The 22,701-nt window shown below is 40.2% G+C and overlaps 1 protein-coding gene across 2 annotated transcripts; it reads right to left on the minus strand.

Annotated features, from left to right (window-relative positions):
• Positions 1-98: 98 nt before the first annotated feature.
• LOC138981574 (aladin-like) lies at positions 99-22,566 on the minus strand. 2 transcript variants are annotated; one of them, XM_070354536.1, is made up of 16 exons: positions 22,492-22,566; positions 21,713-21,835; positions 19,325-19,449; positions 18,105-18,160; positions 17,640-17,731; positions 14,688-14,734; positions 14,214-14,372; positions 12,736-12,819; positions 12,271-12,391; positions 10,840-10,964; positions 5,985-6,045; positions 4,034-4,254; positions 1,986-2,053; positions 1,617-1,692; positions 1,254-1,338; positions 99-764 (listed from the first exon to the last, which is right to left on the minus strand). In XM_070354536.1, exons 2-16 carry the CDS (start codon positions 21,827-21,829, stop codon positions 633-635), a joined length of 1,569 nt encoding a protein of 522 aa, XP_070210637.1. In that variant the 5' UTR covers positions 21,830-21,835; positions 22,492-22,566; the 3' UTR covers positions 99-632. The 2 variants fall into 2 exon arrangements, with proteins under 2 accessions (XP_070210637.1, XP_070210638.1); XM_070354537.1 differs by lacking the exon at positions 22,492-22,566 and adding an exon at positions 22,249-22,483.
• Positions 22,567-22,701: the final 135 nt, after the last annotated feature.

Raw genomic sequence — 22,701 nt, forward strand, 5'->3', positions numbered from 1 at the left:
TGTGTGTGTGTGTGAGAGAGAAAGAGAGAAATCCCAGACACTTACACTGCATTCAAACTTTTATAACCGACACACTAAATGCAGAGACACAAAACATTGGTGCAGTTATATCTTCTCTTAGTTTTGTGTTTGACAGTAATCTTTTATGAATTACAACAATGCCAAACAATCTTAACAGAAATATTCTGCATTATGTTATGTCAATGATAATATCAGTCCATATCTTCAAGTTATCCAACCACAGCATCTCATCACTCACTCTGCCTGTAAAGTCTAGCACTGTCTCACACATGAATATATGGTGCACACATGCACAAACATACCCCCACAAACAAACAAATGTCCAAGCCAAAAAATGTTCATCCTATCACATGCAAACACACATGTATGTGCTCTTACATGCACGACCATACCAACACAAAAACACACACACCAAAGAAAAGAAACGTTATCCTATCACACGCAAGCACCCATGTATATGCTCATACTTTCGCTAACACACCCACATGAAAACACACATACAGACACATACCAAAGACAAGAAATGTTATCCTATCAGTATCACATACATGCACACCCACAAGAAAACACACACACTGTGTGACACACCAAAGCCAAGAAATGAAATCCTATCACATGAGATCCGTGTAAAGCCGCCGAATCCCATGGCCGTTGAGGGAGGAACTCTGGAACTGGAAAGATCCAATCTGTTCCTCCAGCACAAAATACATGGGGACATAGGACACTCTGCCACTGGACCACACCTGCCAGACAAACAAAACGTCACCATTACAGTGGAACCCCCCTTTTAAGACCCCCCAAATTAAGACTTCCTCCTGTTTAAGGCCTTCATTCTTCACATTTACTGTTCATAACATGTTAATTTATCCCCATTTTAAGACTCCCTTCCTTTTTAAGACCTGATTTTTTTCAGATCTGTGTAGATGAAGATCTTAAAAGGGGTGTTCCACTGTAGTTGTACTCTTTATGTCACTTATAAATAGAAGGCTTATCGATCCGTTTGGATAGGACGATTGGATGAAAGAAAGATCACAAACACGGTGCAACCAGTCTGGAAGCATCCAATACGGACCATCCATATGCTTCAAACATGACAGTTTACCTCGCCTGGAGGTTTCTATATCCGTGAAAGAGAGAGAAAAAAATGTGACAGCCCTCAAAACATAACTTTCTTATTTCACTTTATTGTTTAACTGCAAAAGAAGAAAAAAACGAGAAGCGTGAACACTGACCGCTGTGAGCAAAGCCCCCTTGTCAAAGCTGGGTTGGAACGAGATGTGATGCGGTACTTCCCCAGCATGGCCCTTCACAAAACCACTGCAACACAACCAGCAACAGATAAGCAAAAGATGTCACTGCCATTACATGCTATAATCTTATCCTCAGATATATTTGTTTGTTTGTTGATAAATGATCCAAGATTATAAAAAAAGAGGTCAGCCGTTAGTACATGACTCAAAAAGGTTGATTGGAACCAATCTCCTTACATTCTGGAAACATTGGGTTGAAAACTCTACAGCGAATTGCTGATGTAACAACCTAAAATGTATCTCCCTTGAGATTCATTGTACTTGGACTCCACTGTAATAATATACCTTGGCAAGACTTGAACCAACGGGTGGACAGTTGTCTTGAAGATGGCCACATATGGTGAAATTCTGTTGTCTGTACCTGAAATGATAAGCTCAAGTCTAGCAAAGGGCACAGTTGTGACAGTTCAATGTTCAATGAAAACCACATGCACAAAAGAAAGATTGTAAATCGAACAGCAGAAAGAGCTACGCTTCCAATAACATGTTTGAGCAAGTTTTGTTCAAGTTACGACTTTATCACTTAGGGTTCGTACGACAATCTGTACTCTCTTGTTTTTATCTTTCTACAATTTGAAATTGCACTCCATACCACAGTCTGTGGAGGAGGTCCATGTATATGTTCTTATAGGTTAGAAACATTTGAGGCACTACCTTTGAACAGGACAGCAAGGCGCTCACTGGTACGATTCCAGACCATCTGGTGAACAAAGCCGCCAACCCTGCAACACAAAGCAATATCTGCAGTTGCAATCTAATATACGTCATTTTACAACAGCGAACGACAAATTTTAAAATACCCTTTAGTCTCATGTACGTCATCATCACTGTAAGTGCAACACAAGTAATAAGTACAGCTGTCATGTATGATCTGAGTACTAGCAGATTCCAAGCATATATACTATGCTGTTTGGGCAGACATTTAAAACTGTACACACACACACACACACACACACACACACACCAACACACGCATGTACGCATACACATACGCACACACACCACACACATATGTGAACATGTTTGCCAGTCTAATGCATGCCATGTTGGGTTTTTTTTCAATTAAAATGCATCAGCATTTAATTTCATTTTCCATCGAGAGTTTCCTAACTCTTACCAGTTCGCTCCCGATGCCCCCCCCCCTGTAGTTTTCCACTGACCAATTATCTAATTATCAAAAAAAAAAAATTATTTTACATTGGATGGGTCGGACAGTGGATAGACTCATATGTTAGACACACTTTATGACAGAAACAAGCTGGGTTTATGTTATAAGTTAGTTATAGGAATGCATTATTAGGCAACAAACAAAAAAAAAGTCTGTTAACGGTAACATAGGCCAATAAAATAGGGTCAGTAGGTCGGGACTTTTTTTTTTTTTTCTTCCCCCCCCCCCCCCCCCCCCCCCCCAAAAAACATATTTTTAAGTTATTTTGCCAAAAAACAAAGACCTTTTTTTTTCTTTTTTTTACCTTTTTTTTTCTTTTCAAAAAACCATATTTCTTTCGAATACATCACCTCAATTTAACTAATAGGAGTTACCTTACTTACGAGTGCTAGACTGAGAAGCGTCCTATGTTACCAGTACTAGACTGTAAACAAGGTCGCTAACTCTAGATTTCCGTCGGTATACCATTTAGGGGAGTAGTCTCCCCTTGTCGGTAGTACCTCTCTGCGCATGTGCCAATGCCAATACATATTTTTAAGTTATTTTGCCATTTCTTTTTATTTTATTATTTTTTTTCTTCCCCAAATGCCAAAAAAAAGTCTAGGGTTGCGTGAAAAAATAGGGTCGGTCGGGATACCGTAAACAGACTATTTTTTTTTTGTGCCTTAGGCATGCGTATGTCATGAAACGTCCGACGGGCGCTGTGGCGGGGTGGTAAGAGGTCGGCCTCTTAATCGGAAGGTCGAGGGTTCGAATCCCGGCCGCGGCCGCCTGGTGGGTTAAGTGTGGAGATTTTTCCGATCTCCCAGGTCAATTTATGTGCAGACCTGCTAGTGGCTTATCCCCCTTCGTGTGTACACGCAAGCACAAGACCAAGCGCGCACGGAAAAGATCCTGTAATCCATGTCAGAGTTCGGTGGGTTATAGAAACACGAAAATACCCAGCATGCTTCCTCCGAAAGCGGCGTATGGCTGCCTTAATGGCGGAGTAAAAACGGCCATACACGTACAATTCCACTCGTGCAAGAACACGAGTGTATGTGGGAGTTTCAGCAGAAGAAGATGAAACGTCCAACTTTGAAATTTGGGTGGGGGTATTCAGGTGACAATAACTTTTTTGTTTATCAGCAAAACTCAATAAAACTTTGCTATGTTATGTAAAATGAATGCCAAAACAGACTAGTTACCAGCATATCTAAAATAAACTGAACACCAAAAAAATGTCTTCTTTGTGTTTGTCATGTGTTCCAAAAAATGGGCGTACAAATTTCAACAAAAATCATGTTGTCACCCCCATAACATTTTTTTACCTTTAAAGATAGCACAATTCTCTTTGCAAATATGAAAAGCTTATTCATTTTCCTTTCATTTGATATATAACTTTCTATATTTCATTTAGAATATGACCCCAGATAGCCACTCAGCAAGTATGCACCAACAGCACTGTAAAATATGCCCTAAAACCCCCGAACTGGTAAGAGCTAAGCCACCACATTTCTGCTGATCAAATCGCGCCATAAAAACGACATCTTACTTGACACCCTCGCCATCCTGTGAAGTCAAGACCACTTCAGACAGGTCAGCGACAACATTAGCGGTGCTGGCACCACTGCTGCCCTCTGGTGGCAAAGTTGCTGGAGCAAAGCCAGCTTCCACTGACGCCTGGTGGTGAGTGTTGAACTTGACTGCATGCAGCACAGATTCTTCCTCCATTGAGAATAGTAACACCTCCCCGTCATGGCTCCAGCATGCTGACTGAATTGGGTAGACAACATAATTGAAATGCATATCTGTTGAAATGTATTCTCCTTTTTATATTTAGTCAAGTTTTGACTAAATATTTTAACATCGAGGGGGAATCAAAACGAGGACCGTGGTGTATGTGCGTGTGTGCGTGTGTGTGCGTGTGTGTGTGTGTGTGTGTAGAGCGATTCAGACTAAACTACTGGACCGATCTTTATGAAATTTGACATGAGAGTTCCTGGGTATGAAATCCCCATACGTTTTTTTCATTTTTTTGATAAATGTCTTTGATGACGTCATATCCGGCTTTTCGTGAAAGTTGAGGCGGCACTGTCACGCCCTCATTTTTCAACCAAATTGGTTGAAATTTTGGTTGGGTAATGTTCGACGAAGCCCGGACTTCGGTATTGCATTTCAGCTTGGTGGCTTAAAAATTAATTAATGACTTTGGTCATTAAAAATCTGAAAATTGTAAAAAAAAAATTTTTATAAAACGATCCAAATTTACGTTTATCTTATTCTCCATCATTTTCTGATTCCAAAAACATATAAATATGTTATATTCGGATTAAAAACAAGCTCTGAAAATTAAATATATAAAAATTATTATCACAATTAAATTTTCCAAATCAATTTAAAAACACTTTCATCTTATTCCTTGTCGGTTCCTGATTCCAAAAACATATAGATATGATATGTTTGGATTAAAAACACGGTCAGAAAGTTAAAACAAAGAGAGGTACAGAAAAGCGTGCTATCTTTCTTAGCGCAACTACTACCCCGCTCTTCTTGTCAATTTCACTGCCTTTGCCATGAGCGGTGGACTGACGATGCTACAAGTATACGGTCTTGCTGAAAAATGGCATTGCGTTCACTTTCATTCTGTGAGTTCGACAGCTACTTGACTAAATATTGTATTTTCGCCTTATGCGACTTGTTCTTCTTCTTCTGCGTTCCCAGCCGAAATGTATACATCTGTGGAATGCATACATCAGTGGAATGTGCAAAGTAGTCTGCACTTACAGACAAAAATGTCCCCAAACAAACAACAAGGCAAATAACATACTAGTTTTAAAAAAGCAATAACCAATACAGAATAAGTGTTGCAGTTCTAGCCCTACATTTATGCGGTCACTGCTGCATCTTCTGTTTCTTCTTCTTCTTCTGCGTTCGTGGGCTGAAACTCCCACGTACACTCGTGTTTTTTGCACGAGTGGAATTTTACGTGTATGACCGTTTTTTACCCCGCCATTTAGGCAGCCATACGCCGTTTTCGGAAAAGCATGCTGGGTATTTTCGTGTTTCTATAACCCACCAAACTCTGACATGGATTACAGGATCTTTTTCGTGCGCACTTGGTCTTGTGCTTGCGTGTACACACGGGGGTGTTCGGACACCGAGGAGAGTCTGCACACAAAGTTGACTCTGAGAAATAAATCTCTCGCCGAACGTGGGGACGAACTCACGCTGACAGCGGCCAACTGGATACAAATCCAGCGCGCTACCGACTGAGCTACATCCCCGCCACGCATCTTCTGCTAAAAGATCATACAACACTAACTATATTTCAAGTTAATTCCCTTTGAATATGTGAAGGTAATCTTGCAAGGTTAACACAAATAAAATTACTTACACTGGAGACATTGCCACCTGCAAGCAGTACTAATTTTTTTTCATCTACAAAGAGTACGTACAGTGTTCATATCAAGCTCCCCCCAATTAAAAAAAAAAGGTTGACTCACAGTACATCGTCCAGACAGCTGTGACCAGACTTCACAGTTCCAGCTGACTGTCTCCCACACCCTGTAAAGAAACCAGCACAAGGTGTTATATCTAATCTACAACAGCTTACACGGTCTGATGGAAACAGGTGCATCAATTTCACAACATCAGCAGATAAACATTCTGATCAACTACACTGGAACCTCTCCTCTCCAGCGTTAAGACCTCCTCCCTTTTTAACCTTTAGCACTCCAGATTCCAGCCAGCATCACTTCCCCTTTAGCACTCCAGATTCCAGCCAGCATCACTTCCCCTTTAGCACTCCAGATTCCAGCCAGCATTACTTCCCCTGCAGCCACACTTTTAACACTTACAACTTCTTTGAAAATGCACTATAAGCATGAAACTTTGTGGTTGTGATGGGGTTATATTTAACATTAAAATATTTTGTTTGCATGCATCATTTATTTTCTTAGCAATAAATACAAATAAAAACAAGTCGCGTAAGGCGAAAATACAATATTTAGTCAAGTAGCTGTCGAACTCACAGAATGAAACTGAACGCAATGCCATTTTTCAGCAAGACCGTATACTCGTAGCATCGTCAGTCCACCGCTCATGGCAAAGGCAGTGAAATTGACAAGAAGAGCGGGGTAGTAGTTGCGCTAAGAAGGATAGCACGCTTTTCTGTACCTCTCTTTGTTTTAACTTTCTGAGCGTGTTTTTAATCCAAACATATCATATCTATATGTTTTTGGAATCAGGAACCGACAAGGAATAAGATGAAAGTGTTTTTAAATTGATTTGGACAATTTAATTTTGATAATAATTTTTATATATTTAATTTTCAGAGCTTGTTTTTAATCCGAATATAACATATTTATATGTTTTTGGAATCAGCAAATGATGGAGAATAAGATAAACGTAAATTTGGATCGTTTTAAAAATTTTTATTTTTTTTTACAATTTTCCGATTTTTAATGACCAAAGTCATCAATTAATTTTTAAGCCACCAAGCTGAAATGCAATACCGAAGTCCGGGCTTCGTCGAAGATTACTTGACCAAAATTTCAACCAATTTGGTTGAAAAATGAGGGCGTGACAGTGCCGCCTCAACTTTCACGAAAAGCCGGATATGACGTCATCAAAGACATTTATCAAAAAAATGAAAAAAACGTTCGGGGATTTCATACCCAGGAACTCTCATGTCAAATTTCATAAAGATCGGTCCAGTAGTTTAGTCTGAATCGCTCTACACACACACACAGACAGACAGACAGACACACACACACACGCACATACACCACGACCCTCGTTTCGATTCCCCCTCGATGTTAAAATATTTAGTCAAAACTTGACTAAATATAATGAAAAGGGGTCATGTTGGCTAGTCCGTGGAATTTTGTGAAACTAACCAGTCTATGCCTGGTTAAACTCCTTTGATCAGGTAATCATGTTGACCATCCAACTTCCTAATCCTGGTTTCTAAATAAGTAGATGTGTGGACCAGTGCATGTCATAGGACGATTGTTTTACTAGTTCGGTTAGCAACAACAAGCAGAGAAAAGCTTTTATCTCCACTAGATCCACAGGTCGCCATTTCCGAACACGCGAACTTTTTACGTCTTGTCGCTGGCTTGCTTTGAGCTGAATTTGAGTCAGTTTCTACTCAGTGTCTCTTCGACAAGCTAGTCGAGCATTTGCTATGCAAAAAAACGCAGAAGAAAGTATCCAACATCAGTCAGATTATCGGTAATGTTTGCTGCTCCTGTCATTTCACTAAACTGGACCAGCCACTGTTTGTATCCATCTGCACTTTCGTAAATTCCGTTTCGTAACCGTCACTATCACTTGACGAACTGTCATTTTTTTCTCCGCGATACACAGTTCATTGCGAAGATCTTCCTCAGTAATTCGTTCCGATTCTGCATACAATTTGTTGTCAAGAAACAAATCAAAAGAAAGTTTCAAACTCATCATCCTCCATCTTGCTTGTCAAAGCACTACAGTATTTTATCAATGCAAAAACAAAGCAGAAAACTTCGACGAAACTGACTCAAATTCAGAGCACACGACACGACGAGATAACGGAAGGAAGTGAGCCTCGCTCTGGCTCAAGTGCCGTTAAAAATACCGTTATTCTCGTATGCAAATACGAACGAGAAGTTGGTCATACGAACAAGCCTAGCGCTGGCGACGCAAGTCGCTGCTGGCTGGCAAAGGGGGGGAAATGGCTGGGCGACGAAAGTCGCCGCTGGCGTGCTAAAGGTACCCTGCTTTTTCATATTTTCTGTTAATAAAATCTGTAAATTAACCTCCATTTTAACCTTTGCCGTGCTTCCTGGGTTCACCTGTACCCAGAGACACACTAAAATCATTGTAACTCTGGAACCATTAAAGGTATCGTTTTGAAATTTTAAGTATCTCTCACACACCTAATTTGCTCTCTGTCTGCAAATTTTTAGTGTGTACATGACAAAACATTAAAATTAATTGATTATGATAATTTACATAAACACTACCGATGGCGCGGGTTCACACAAACCCATACTTTTAAAGAGTAGTAGTGATTGTAACTATCCCTCTGCCGACGGCGCGGGTTCTGCTACACCCATAAATACCAAAGCGGCGGAACAGTGTCTGTCTGCCTGTTTGTCTCCAAGAGACTGTCTGTCTCTCTGTCTGTCTGTCCATATCTCTCTGTCTGTATGTCTGTTGTCAGTTGCTCTGTCTGTCTGTCTATCTGTCTATCTGTCTATCCGTCTTTCTGACTGTCTGTCTATCTGACTGTCTGTCTCTGTCTCTCTCTCTGTCTCTCTCTCTCTGTCATTCTCTCTCTGTCTCTCTGTCTCTGTCTCTGTCTCTCTCTCTTAGTCTCTCTCTCTCTCTTTCTTAGTCTCTCTCTCTCTCTCTTTCTTAGTCTCTCTCTCTCTCTCTTTCTTAGTCTCTCTCTCTCTCTCTTTCTTAGTCTCTCTCTCTCTTTCTTAGTCTCTCTCTCTCTTTCTTAGTCTCTTTCTCTCTCTCTCTTTCTTAGTCTCTCTCTCTCTCTCTCTCGTTCTTAGTCTCTCTCTCTCTCGTTCTTAGTCTCTCTCTCTCTCTCTCTTTCTTAGTCTCTCTCTCTCTCTTTCTTAGTCTCTCTCTCTCTTTCTTAGTCTCTCTCTCTCTTTCTTAGTCTCTCTCTCTCTCTTTCTTAGTCTCTCTCTCTCTCTCTTTCTTAGTCTCTCTATCTCTTTCTTAGTCTCTCTCTCTCTCTTTCTTAGTCTCTCTCTCTTTTTTGGTCTCTCTCTCTCTCTCTTTCTTAGTCTCTCTCTCTCTCTCTTTCTTAGTCTCTCTCTCTCTCTTTCTTAGTCTCTCTCTCTCTCTTTCTTAGTCTCTCTCTCTCTCTTTCTTAGTCTCTCTCTCTCTTTCTTAGTCTCTCTCTCTCTCTCTATCTTAGTCTCTCTCTCTCTCTTTCTTAGTCTCTCTCTCTCTCTCTTTCTTAGTCTCACTCTCTCTCTCTTTCTTAGTCTCTCTCTCTCTCTTTGTTTGTCTCTCTCTCTCTCTCTTTCTTAGTCTCTCTCTCTCTCTTTCTTAGTCTCTCTCTCTCTCTTTCTTAGTCTCTCTCTCTCTCTCTTTCTTAGTCTCCCTCTCTCTCTTTCTCTCTCTCTTTCTTAGTCTCTCTCTCTCTCTCTTAGTCTCTCTCTCTCTCTCTCTCTTTCTTAGTGGGGGGGGGGGGGGGGGGATCCTATCTTATTCTGCGTACTTTTATTGTGGTTCCGATAGCTCTTAGAGTTTCATAGTTCTCACCATGTCTGTATAGTGTATGTATTAGTTACTGTGATACCAAATTGTCTTACCCATGTATGTATGATGCTATGCACCAGTGATGTATGAATGCTATTTATTTTTGTTTTTATCACACAGCAAGCTGCTTTCCTTGTGTATTTTTTATGTTCATTCATGTATTGTACACTTGGCAATAAATTATCTATCTCTCTCTCTCTTACTTAGTCTCTCTCTCTCTTTCTTAGTCTCTCTCTCTCTCTTTCTTAGTCTCTCTCTCTCTCTTTCTTAGTCTCTCTCTCTCTTTCTTAGTCTCTCTCTCTTTCTTAGTCTCTCTCTCTCTTTCTTAGTCTCTCTCTCTCTTTTTCTCTCTCTCTTTCTTAGTCTCTCTCTCTCTTTCTTAGTCTCTCTCTCTCTTTCTTAGTCTCTCTTTCTCTCTCTTTCTTAGTCTCTCTCTCTCTCTTTCTTAGTCTCTCAGTCTCTCTCAGTCTCTCCCTCCCCTCTCTCCCTCCCCCTCTCCCTCCCCCCTGCAAGAAGTCGGTGAAGGGAAAAACTCGATGCACCCACTGAAGTAGCGCTGTGGGTTTCCCTGAACCCACCCCGTCGTTAGAGAAATAAACGGTAAAAACCCTCTTTCAAATGTATGGGTTCAGACAAACCCGCATCGTCGTTAGAGAAATAAACGGTAAAAACCCTCTTTCAAATGTATGGGTTCAGACAAACCCGCATCGTCGGGCGTGTGTAGTCAAAAGCGGCATCCGGCAAAGGTTAAGATTTTAATTTATTACATTTGATGAAATCTTAACGAGAGAAGGGGGGGGGGGGGGGGGGGTTGTCCTGACATGATGACCAAAGAAGTCACGATCCTATCAACGTATCATTATTTTTTTTTTATTAAAAAAAAAAAAGGAGGAAGAAAGGACTCTAAAAAAATAGATGACTGCTATTGTTCCAAATTACAAAATAAAAAAACAAGAAAGGGAAGTATTTAGCACATTTAATGTTTGACAAAACAAGACAAACCCAGGAGGACCGAAGAGAAAAGAAAACCAATGTCCTCTGTCCTGTCACTCATTTGTGCTATTATCAGCACTATCAGTGTGAAGACAGTACCTGAAGATGGTCGATGGTGCAGCGGCCATGACTCTATCGCCGTCAGGAGACCAGGCCAGAAGAGTGAAACCCCCCCCACCAATGTAACGGAGAGGGGTACAGCTTTCACTGGGAACATTCCATGCCTGTTCAAAATGGAATCAAGCAAAAAACACTTTGTTTGTTTGTTTGTTTGTTTAACGCCCAGCCGACCACGAAGGGCCATATCAGGGCGGTGCTGCTTTGACATATATATAACACACAAGACAGAAGTCGCAGCACAGGCTTCATGTCTCACCCAGTCACATTATTCTGACACCGGACCAACCAGTCCTAGCACTAACCCCATAATGCCAGACACCAGGCGGAGCAGCCACTAGATTGCCAATTTTAAAGTCTTAGGTATGACCCGGCCGGGGTTCGAACCCACGACCTCCCGATCACGGGGCGGACGCCTTACCACTAGGCCAACCGTGCCGGTCAGCAAAAAACACTACCAATCAGGCTCGAGAAAGCATCACCAACTCAACTCAACTCAACTCAACTCAACTCAAATTTATTAATCCATATGGAAATTATGTTGTAACAATACTCATTTCCAATCAAAAGAATAAGAATGCATACCAAAAAAAAAAATGATCACAGTCTCACTAACGCAAACAGTCATCCGTCAAGTCAAGTCTGCCAACACACAACTCACTCACACAACAACAACAGCAACAGCAGGGGAAAACTTTTTATACTTCAAGTACATGCACATTTTTTCAAATGTCAATATTGAAATTCCAGTAGTCAAGAGGTACTTTGCAAGGCTTTAGTTACATGCATACAAGGAGCTGACCATACAACGATTGCCGATACTGAAAAAATTAAAAGAAAAATCTTTCCCTGTAACACTATTCAACAGTGAGTGACGGTAACTTATTTTTCAAATAAAGGGACAATGCTGAACAATCTTTTTATTCCACTTTGGAATGTTCATAATAGATCCCAGAAACACACTAATCATGTCAAGTAATTAATTGACCAAAACAATTTCAGTTTCAATGTAGAATGTTCATAATCATAAAAGGTCCTTGAACCAAGATCAACATTTTCAAGTAAGGCGAAAATGCTGTAAGAATCATTTTTTCATTTTGGAAATCTTTAATTCATTTTTCCCCAGAGCGCCCAGTACTGCCCGCTGTACACAATGCTACCTATGACACATATCTGTTTTCACTTCTGTTTGTGTCCTGTAATGTTTGAGCATTTACAATTTTGTTTGCAAAACTCACAGAAGTTACTTTGCTTTGATTTTCTTCAAGTTTGAAATTGACAGAGTTACAAGACTCACAATTTTACTGTCCTTACAAAAACAAGGAAAATTGCCATGCAGTGTCAGGCGATTACAGACATAAAATAAATCACATTTACTACTTTCCCTGCCACAGGAGAAACGTGTTAACTGACCATGATAGCGGTGTCAGTGGAGGAGGCGGACAGCAAGAGTTTTCCGGCAGGGTCCCAGGCCAGGTGAGTCACTGGACAGTGGCCACGATGCTGCAACACCTGCACCGAACTTGTGGATGGTCTGCACAGCACAGGCAAGGAAAGATGGATGGTTTATTCAATAAAGATCATAGCCCCGTATGAAGGGTTGTGAACAAGAAGAGGAAAATTATGGATATGTATATATATCCATGTCATTGTGGAATTTTAGCATAACTCGATTGTTGTCGATTTTGATGTTTTTGAGCTTTAGACTAAGTAAATCATTCTCCATAAAAAAATATTCATGATTTAACATTCTTTTATCTTTCTATCCATACCAGGAACAAATATACTAATAATACAAATAATGGGTTTTGTCCTTCTCCTCAAAAGCTGTTTAAAACCAGTTTTATAAAGAGTGGTGAGGAAAATAAAAGCCAGTACCTTGCAGCCAGGGACGTGGGTTCTATGTGCCAGATGAGGACGGCTGACTGACAGGCCACCGCCAGAACCGATGCAGACAGAGGTCTGAAATCAACAAACAAGTTTACAATGTTGTGTGGATCCTGCAATATCCCAAAAGACAATCAAAAAGTCAACAATGCAAAACAAATAAAATCAAAGCACATCTATGAAGTACAATTATAACAACAAAAATAAAATTAAATTTTTGTTTTACCTGTTTTGGGTTTAAACAGTGTTTTATCAATCATCTACCGTAAAATCCCTAGCAAACGCCCAGTATCCAGCAAACGCTCACCCCCCACTTTTGGCCAAAAGTTGTGCAGAGGGGTCACTACCTAGGAAACGCCCACCCCCCCCTTTTTTTTTTTTAATTTGTTTTAAGACATTCGGCCTCCTTTATTTACGATTTGTACACACTGTTCGATGATTCGCCGGTTTTTTCTTATTTTTTTCTATCACAGAACGTTGATCTTTATTTGTGTAAACAAACGGTGTGCTTATTTTTCATTAAAATTGCATAAATCACATGTTGGATCACTTTTTATTTCTTGTGAAAATGTGATGACACTTTATCTTGCAAAGGGGTGTATACCTAGCAAACGCCCACCCCTTACTTGTACCCGAAATCTGTGCAGAGGGGGGGGTGGGCGTTTGCTAGGGATTTTACGGTAATGGTGCAATACTAGACAAACATTTCATAATCAGCAACAAGCTATATAAGCTTACAGCATACTTGCTTTTGATGTCTGTTTGAGGCTATTTGTTTCAGTTTGCAAGTTTAGAGACCGTTGCTTTACTTGTCTTAGCATCACAGTTGTATTTTTGTACTTTAAAATAAATCATTTTTCATTTTCATTTTCATTACTTTATTGTCCCATCGCTGGGAAATTCGGGTCGCTTCCTCCCAGTGGAAAGCTAGCAGCAACGGAGTCACGCTAACCAGGTGTCTGCGTGTTAAGGTGTATTCAGCCACCTGCACTTATGGCAGAATGACCAAGGTTTTTTACGTGCCATTGTGGTGACACTGGGGTGGGACATGGCTTACGTCTCTGGGTCTGCACATAAAGTTGACTCGTGTCTGTCACGGCCCGAATTCGAACCGGCCACCTTCCGATCACAAGTCCAGTGCTCTACCAACTGAGCTACCAGGCCCCCATCATAATGGCATCATTACAAATGTAACTGACTATAAAAGGCAACAATCAATGCATTGTGTTTAACTGTTCTTCGCTATTCAAAACGTGTGCTTTCAGCCACTTTAAAGTTAATAAAATGTTAAGTATAACAAGCACAGCACTACTGCAAAAGGTAAAAGATAAAAACAAAAACACTTCAGAGTGCAGTGTACAGCAAGCACGACATCTACACTTGCTATCTTGTTAATTCAGATGACAAGGAAAATAGATACAATTTTCTTTGAAAAAAAAGTCTAAACTAAACTATCAGAATGTACTTACTGCCAAGCTAAATGAGCAACACATTTCTGAAACTTGTGTTTGAGAACCGGTGTCAGTGTGCTTCCAGCATAGTGCACATGGACTGAGTCATCTTGCAAGGCCAAGGCAAACTTGGTTGTGTGGGGATGCCAAGCAAAGGCATGCACTGGACTTTCATCCCTGGAAAGAAAAAGCGCAACACAAAAACTGTCCTGGTGAGTTAGCAAATTCATTGAATATACAGAAACACATCACACAGACACACATCACATTAAATACAGGAATAACATGTCATAATGCATGTACGATTTTAAAATCACGACATTGGAATAATGGAAATAATTTCTTCTGTCAGGAATTCTTAAAAACAGCGCACAATTTCAAAGCAGACCATGCACACACAAATTTAAAGAAAGTAATATTGGACAAAAATAATACAGCACAAATATATAATAAAGAGGTTATAATGTTACCAACAATAACCAATCTACTTACCAACCAGCAACTTCTGCATACTTTATCACAAGTTCTTCATTTGACAGCTGTACAATGACAACAAAAAGCACACTTTTTGTTTAAAGACATCATTGAAAAGATTGAAACTGATAAATGACAAATACTAAATTTTCTTTCAGGACAACATTTTTTAAAAGGGTTTATTTCATAAATCTTTAAAATAAATGTAAGATGTCCACAAAAACAATCTGAACAGGTCATTTGCCCATACACAGCGACAGAACAGGAAAAAAGTCTCTCATTTACCTGAGTGTGTACAGAAACAGAAGTAATTCCACCTGCTGAGTGTAAGTATGAGTCTATGAGTCACATTCAAGGTACCTTTTTTCTCATGTAACCCATTATCAGTGTCAACCATAATTTTTCATTTCATTTTCATAACTTGATTGTCCCATCCCTGGGAAATTCGGGTTGCTTACTCCCAGTGGAAAGCTAGCAGCAACAGTTACGCTACCCAGGTGTGTGCGTGTTTAGGTGTAATCAGCCACCTGCACTTATGGCAGAATGACCGAGGTCTTTTACGTGCCACAGTGGTGACATGGGGGTGGAACACGAATAACGTCTCTGAGTCTGCACAAAAAGTTGACCAATGTCCGTCCCGGCCTCAAACCCGTTACCCCAGGATCACAGGTCCAGTGCATCACAGATTAAGTACAATGATAGTTTGCTTGACCTGTGATTTCTGTTGGAAACATACATGTATTACCAAACTATAATCTGAACAGAGTGGACATTGATGTAAAATTATGTACACTGATAGTTTGTTTGATGTGTTAATTGTGCTCAAGCCATATTTTCAAACTGATATCTGGACATAGGGGACATTAATGTAAGATTAAGTACAATGATAGCTTGCTTGACTTGGGGATTCAGCCTGAACCATGTTATCAACAGATATCAGGACAGATCTGGACATTAGTGTAAGATGCAGTACAATGATAGCTTGCTTGACTTGGGGATTCAGCCTGAACCATGTTATCAACAGATATCAGGACAGATCTGGACATTAATGTAAGATTAAGTACAATGATAGCTTGCTTGACTTGGGGATTCAGCCTGAACCATGTTATCAACAGATATCAGGACAGATCTGGACATTAGTGTAAGATGCAGTACAATGATAGCTTGCTTGACCTGTGATTTCCATTTGAGCCATGTTATCAATTAATGGATAATCTGGAAGTGGAAGGAGTGTACATTAAAATTATGATTAATGTAAGATACAGCACAATGATAGTTTGCTTCATTTGTTAATTCCATTTGAGCCACTTAAGCAAATGGACATCTGGACAGAGTGGATATTAATTTTTATTTAAGATACAGAACAATGATAGTTAGCACAATGATAGTTTGCTTCATTTGTTAATTCCATTTGAGCCACTTAAGCAAATGGACATCTGGACAGAGTGGATATTAATTTTTATTTAAGATACAGAACAATGATAGAAAAAATAGAGCAGAGGGCACACATACACCCCACCCCTGGAGAGCAAGAGAGAGAGAGAGGGAGAGGGAGAGGGAGAGAGAAACACACACACTCTTGGGCACTTTAACATCGAACTTTGAGGGGATTGGTAGTGGGAGGAGAAATGATGAAAGGGTAGAAGACATTTTGGGATGGGGGATGTTTTCAAAGTGGGGTGGGGTTCAGCTGCAGGATGTAGGGGACATCAAAGGTGGGTCCTCTGGGGATACTTTGATATTTTAGATTTTACCCCGGGGGACTGATTGATGATGCCAGGGAAAACTCCCAACTTCCAGGTTGGGGACAGAACATGGAGTTACCCTGGGTTTCTGGTGGAAAAGGAGAAAACAACTCTCAACAGAGCATGCTTTATTATCTACAAAAAAACGTGGCCCCTTTTTATATTTAGTCAAGTTTTGACTAAATATTTTAACATCGAGGGGGAATCGAAACGAGGGTCGTGGTGTATGTGCGTGCGTGTGTGTGTGTGTGTCTGTGTGTGTGTGTAGAGCGATTCAGACTAAACTACTGGACCGATCTTTATGAAATTTGACATGAGAGTTCCTGGGTATGAAATCCCCGAACGTTTTTTTCATTTTTTTGATAAATGTCTTTGATGACGTCATATCCGGCTTTTCGTGAAAGTTGAGGCGGCACTGTCACGCCCTCATTTTTCAACCAAATTGGTTGAAATTTTGGTCAAGTAATCTTCGACGAAGCCCGGACTTCGGTATTGCATTTCAGCTTGGTGGCTTAAAAATTAATTAATGACTTTGGTCATTAAAAATCTGAAAATTGTAAAAAAAAATAAAAATTTATAAAACGATCCAAATTTACGTTCATCTTATTCTCCATCATTTTCTGATTCCAAAAACATATAAATATGTTATATTTGGATTAAAAACAAGCTCTGAAAATTAAATATATAAAAATTATTATCAAAATTAAATTGTCGAAATCAATTTAAAAACACTTTCATCTTATTCCTTGTCGGTTCCTGATTCCAAAAACATATAGATATGATATGTTTGGATTATAAACACGCTCAGAAAGTTAAAACAAAGAGAGGTACAGAAAAGCGTGCTATCCTTCTTAGCGCAACTACTACCCCGCTCTTCTCGTCAATTTCACTGCCTTTGCCATGAGCGGTGGACTGACGATGCTACGAGTATACGGTCTTGCTGAAAAATGGCATTGCGTTCAGTTTCATTCTGTGAGTTCGACAGCTACTTGACTAAATATTTTATTTTCGCCTTACGCGACTTGTTATTCCTCCAGGGTCCAAGCATTCCCTTGCGAATTTAGCCAAATTTGCAATGTAGTGGAACACGATAAAGTGGAAGTCCCCTGTAAGTGTTCAAGTGTACGGATGCTTCTATTCCGCATAAAAGCCTTGGCAGATCTGTGGACCTGATCTTTCAGAGGAGAAGAGAAAGGCATCTTTTTAAGGCCATACACTAACTTACCGACATGTGTGGAAAGAGCGACCCACTGAGAGAGTTGCAAGTCCGGAGCAAGCGCAGCAAGGCAGATGCTCCAGAGGCTGCTACTGGATGAACTAGAAAAACATTACAGAGTGAAGATACAGCCATCAAATTTAAAATGCAGGAACAAAATTAGTTGAGCTATATCATGAACAATGCATACACAGACAACATTTTAGGAGGCAAGAAAACATTAAAACTGCATTCAAAAGTGAGAAGGGAAAAATGTGTGCAACTCGTTAAGGCTGCTACAATTTATAAAATATGTGTACACAACTCTATGAAAGTGGTCTGTATGGAAGTACTTACTTCATACTTTGTATCGTTATTCTTAGGAGTGAACGTTCTGGGTCTTTTTTTAAAAAAACTTTCAACTGTAGAATCATATTGATCTAAATAATAACATCAATTCTCAAAGCTAACATACCTTGTCACTGTTCCTCTTACCTTCATCTTTACTGTTGACAATTTCTTCAAAAGCCTCTGGCAATCCATGTTCTTGCCTGCACAGATAAACATGTCTTCTGTCACTATTAATTGTCCATGTTGTAATTGCTATCATGCACTCTCAAACTGAATATTAGTCAGCCTATAAAAGAAAGTGGATTTGATTCCTCAGAAGGACAATACATGTACTGCATACATTTCTTATCAAGTCAAGTCAAGTCAAGTCAAGTCAAGTATTTTATTGTTTTGGGCCCAGAGGGCTTTGAAACAAAGATATAATTTTAACAAAAAAAGGTAACAAATCAGACAGTTAATAAATGTATACAAATTGAGCGGACAAATACAACAATACTATACAACCAAACAAAATAAATTGGCAATATACACTTCCATACATACAAACAAAAATAAAAGAAAAATAGGTTTAACAAAATCAGGTAAGAGATCAGACAGATAATATATATAGCGGACAACGATAATATACAGCCGAAATAAATTAGCAATACCATTATGCCATGCATCTTTTGTAAAAAAACACAAAACAAAACAAAAGCATATATTACATACATATACATACCAATAAAGAAACTAGATATAACGCTAACATACTAAAATCATAACGTGGGCTACAAATCTTGCTAGCTTCATTAGTTTTATCTTAGATTTACATTTCTTATCAAAGGTCACACGAAAGCTGAGTGCCACACACAAAAACAAGTGCAAGGTTTGAATCAGACAAAATTGTGGAAACGTATCTGAAAGATCTTCTTCTTCTGCGTTCGTGGGCTGAAACTCCCACGTACACTACCTGTTTTTTGCACGAGTGGAATTTTACGTGTATGACCCTTTTTACCCCGCCATTTAGGCAGCCATACGCCGCTTTCGGGGGAAATCTGAAAGATTTAAGCGATAGAAAAATACAGAGAGATAAATGCGCCCAGAGTAGTTTTGACTCACAACTTAGTGAACCTGTTTTCATTTGTTTAATCACCCATAACATCTACTTTCTTGACGAGAAGATTTTCCTCACCAAACAAAACTAAAGCCTGCAAAAGTCTGAGAATATCAGCTAGGTTGTAAAAATGATGAAGTTATACAAATGGAGGTAAACTCACAAACCTTATTCACAGAAAATCTGGAAAACTAGGGTCTCAAACAGGGGGGGTCTTAAAACACAGTGCCTAAAAAGTGGGGGGGTTCCAATGTACAAGGAAAGTTACCATGCAAGTAAAGCCCTTTGCCACACAGTTCTGTCAGCTGGGATGAAGGCAGACTTGATGTTTTCACGTTGTGAAGTAGCACGAGTGTGATCCCTGCTCACTAAAACCTCTGGGTACTTCTCAATCTGAAAGAGAAAACAAACACACACAGTCAAAATCATTCAAGGAACGATTCTGCATTTTTCGTTTAAACACTGCAAAGGATTGAGGAAAATTATATCAGTGAAAACATTATTGTAACACTAGCTAATAGTAATACAATAAAACCTCCCACTAACGACCTTGAAAATGTCCAGACAAATCGGCCGTAAAAAGGAGGGGTCTTTATTGGGAGTTTGGGAGGTCTAATTTTTTTCACAGGGGTGGCAACTGTTGGGCAGTTCAGTCGTAAAAGTTGTGTCCGTTATCCTATTTTTGTTCCCATTTGATGTGCATATATGGATAAGCATGATGTACGTGCATACACCAGCGCACAGACGAGCAGACATAACACAAACACACACACACATATACACACGCACGCGCGTGCGGTCTCATAGATCTCAGTGATTGACCTCGGCTAAGAAAGTCAGTGTCTGCATGTAACCTGGGACAGGAAGAGTTTCCTCTCAAACATCAAAGGATACCGTCCCAGAGGGTAAAACTTGCTCATTGGCAAGTATGGGTCATTGACCCGAGGTCTCAGTTGGTGAGCACACACTCACAGAATAGGTACACAGCAATTCATTGAGTTGTCGTTCTAACAACCCTTACCCAACCCCGCCTACCCCCCCCCCCCCCCCTTACTTCGAGGGCAGTCCTTCAATTGTGACAGCAATAGGTGAGAAGATCAATCAATCAATGAGGCTTATATCGCGCATATTCCGTGGGTACAGTTCTAGGCGCTCTGCAGTGATGCCGTGTGAGATGAAATTTTATACGGCCAGTAGATTGCAGCCATTTCGGCGCATATTTACCTTTCGCGGCCTATTATTCCAAGTCACACGGGTATAGGTAGACAATTATTAACTGTGCCTAAGCAATTTTGCCAGGAAAGACCCTTTTGTCAATCGTGGGATCTTTAACGTGCACACCCAATGTAGTGTACACGGGGGGAGGGTTCGGACACCGAAGAGAGTCTGCACACAAAGTTGACTCTGAAATAAATTTCCGCCGAACCTGGGATCGAACTCACGCTGACAGCGGCCAACTGAATACAAATCCAGCGCGCTACCAACTGAGCTATATCCCCGCCATGGGCCACTGGACTTGCACGCACTACTCACTACAGACTACCACCCCTGATTTTTGATGCGTGACTAATGGCGTGCGTGTTCCGCGTGTGCTGGGTAATTACGAACTTTAACACTCACTGGTTAAAAGGTCAAAGTCTTTATTGACCCAATGCTGGTAGGTCGGTCGTCGGAAAAAGGAGGGCGTCGTTCTTGGGAGGTTAGTTACAGTGTGAAAAGCATCCGTGCCGAGAAATTCGGTTGGCAAAAGGAGGGGGGCGTTCTTGGAAGAGGTCGTTACGGGAGGTTCCACTGTACTATTAAGTGAATACTATTACTAATAATCTTACTGTTGAACTGCAGATACATATAGTATACAGCCATACATATATTATATATCTATATAAATTACATAAATATGATATATATTATATATATATCGCCCTGGCTATATGCACTCGGAGTGTATACAGAAGTCAGAATCTTGTATACACTCCGGCGTTAACTCCATTCGACACCGCTTTGCGATAGAAACGCAGAGCAGTTGATTATAAGAGTACAAAGAAACGAAAACAATCTGATCCTGCACAGCCTTTGCTGTAACGTAGATAACATTTTCGGGGTGTACTTAAAAGACCAGCTCTTAACCGCATCAACACTCGAAGCCATTTTGCAAAGGTATGCTTCACTTTCGATTCATGGTATCAAAGTACGCTGGGAACAAACACAAGACAAAAAAAAACACACACACGAAACTGATGCTTCACGGCAGTTTATTGTCAGAGTATGGAACACATTTGGATTGTGTATCGACCTAGAAACGATTGTATACTATGTGAATGTACATTATTTGCCAACCCTCAACACTCCGAAAAAGAGATAGCGGAAGTGCATACGTCAGACCGATTTTTCATTGGCTACTTCCTAACTACTTGTTAGGGGGCATTTCATTGGCTACAGATTTGTAACAGAGTTCATCGTCGGAGCGTATACAGACTCTTCGATCCTGTATACACTCGGAGTGCGTATAGCTTTTGCCTAGTATTAATGCAATGTTATTGTTAACACTAACAGTCAACAACTTACACTGAGAGAGGAAATATGCCATACATAAATGTGAAAGTAATTATGATTAACATATTAACAATAAAACTAAAACAAAACTTTAAAAACTGACCGACACAAACTCTGAGTCTGATTTTGATTCAACAAATTTCATCTCTCCATCCTTCTCCATAACAGAGACACAGTCCGCAGGTGGCGGTGGCTGGCACATGTCCATCAGACTTGACATTTTGGTCTGAAACAATGCACTTCATGTAAATAAGCCGCTATGTCACAGAATAAATAAGAATGGGGATGTGTTGTGACAGTATACACTAATACAGCATCTAACAGTAACAAGACATCATACAATTAGAAGTGGCAGAGGTGAAGTGGTCATAAGTATGTAAACGTTAAAATGTGTTATCAAAATCACTGCACAATAAGGGGCTTGTTATGCTTTCTTTCTGAACTAAGGGGCTTGTTATTCTTTCTTTCTGAACGAAGGGGTCTGTTCAAATTATTGCAGTCACCACTCTATACTGCTGAAAATGTAGTAGACGTGAGAGTTTCTTCTGCCAGTAGCCACATATGATCATGTCCCGCTTTACTGTCCTTTTTCTACAGGTTCTCGTAATCTGACAGAGCAGAAGAAAAATAAATCCATACATTTAAGCCGTCAAATGTAACAAGTTACGAGTCTTCGGAAGAGCCTGGTGCAGTGCCAGTGGTGGCGGTGCTCTTCTGTCTTCAATCTGCTTCAGTGCTTGCACACTGTCAAGAATGATCTCTGAATTATCCACACAAAAACAGATCAAACCGCCTTTTGCCTAACTTGCTGAGAACAAGAAATTCGGGGAAAAGTCGAACACCTTCGTTCCTGTAAACGTACAACTACAAGAAACGTGTTACCTAAACTGTTTAAAATTTCGAATCCGATCCAGAAGTGCAAGAAGCAAAGCCAAAGTTCAGCAGAGTGACTTCCCCTGACGACTGGTTTGTAGTAAAAAAGACGTACTTGGCTGTACTATCGAAAGTTGGCCTGATAGCGCAGTGGATACGATGTCACACTGTTGGAGTACTTGCGTGCCTGCTTGTCTCAGCTTGTGTGTGTGTGTGTGT

This window comes from Littorina saxatilis, linkage group LG12 (genome assembly GCF_037325665.1).
Source record: "Littorina saxatilis isolate snail1 linkage group LG12, US_GU_Lsax_2.0, whole genome shotgun sequence".
NCBI classification, from domain to species: domain Eukaryota; kingdom Metazoa; phylum Mollusca; class Gastropoda; order Littorinimorpha; family Littorinidae; genus Littorina; species Littorina saxatilis.

What these genes read in the sequence shown, in the direction of transcription:
- LOC138981574 (XM_070354536.1), bottom strand. Translation starts at nt 21,829, where the DNA reads ATGTCAAGTCTGATGGACATGTGCCAGCCACCGCCACCTGCGGACTGT. An exon ending in CGCTCTTTCCACACATGTCG is followed by an intron (nt 14,735 to 17,639) that starts GTAAGTTAGTGT and finishes GTCATTGTACAG; the next exon opens with CTGTCAAATGAAGAACTTGT. An exon ending in TTGGTTCAAGTCTTGCCAAG is followed by an intron (nt 1,339 to 1,616) that starts GTATATTATTAC and finishes GTTGTGTTGCAG; the next exon opens with TGGTTTTGTGAAGGGCCATG.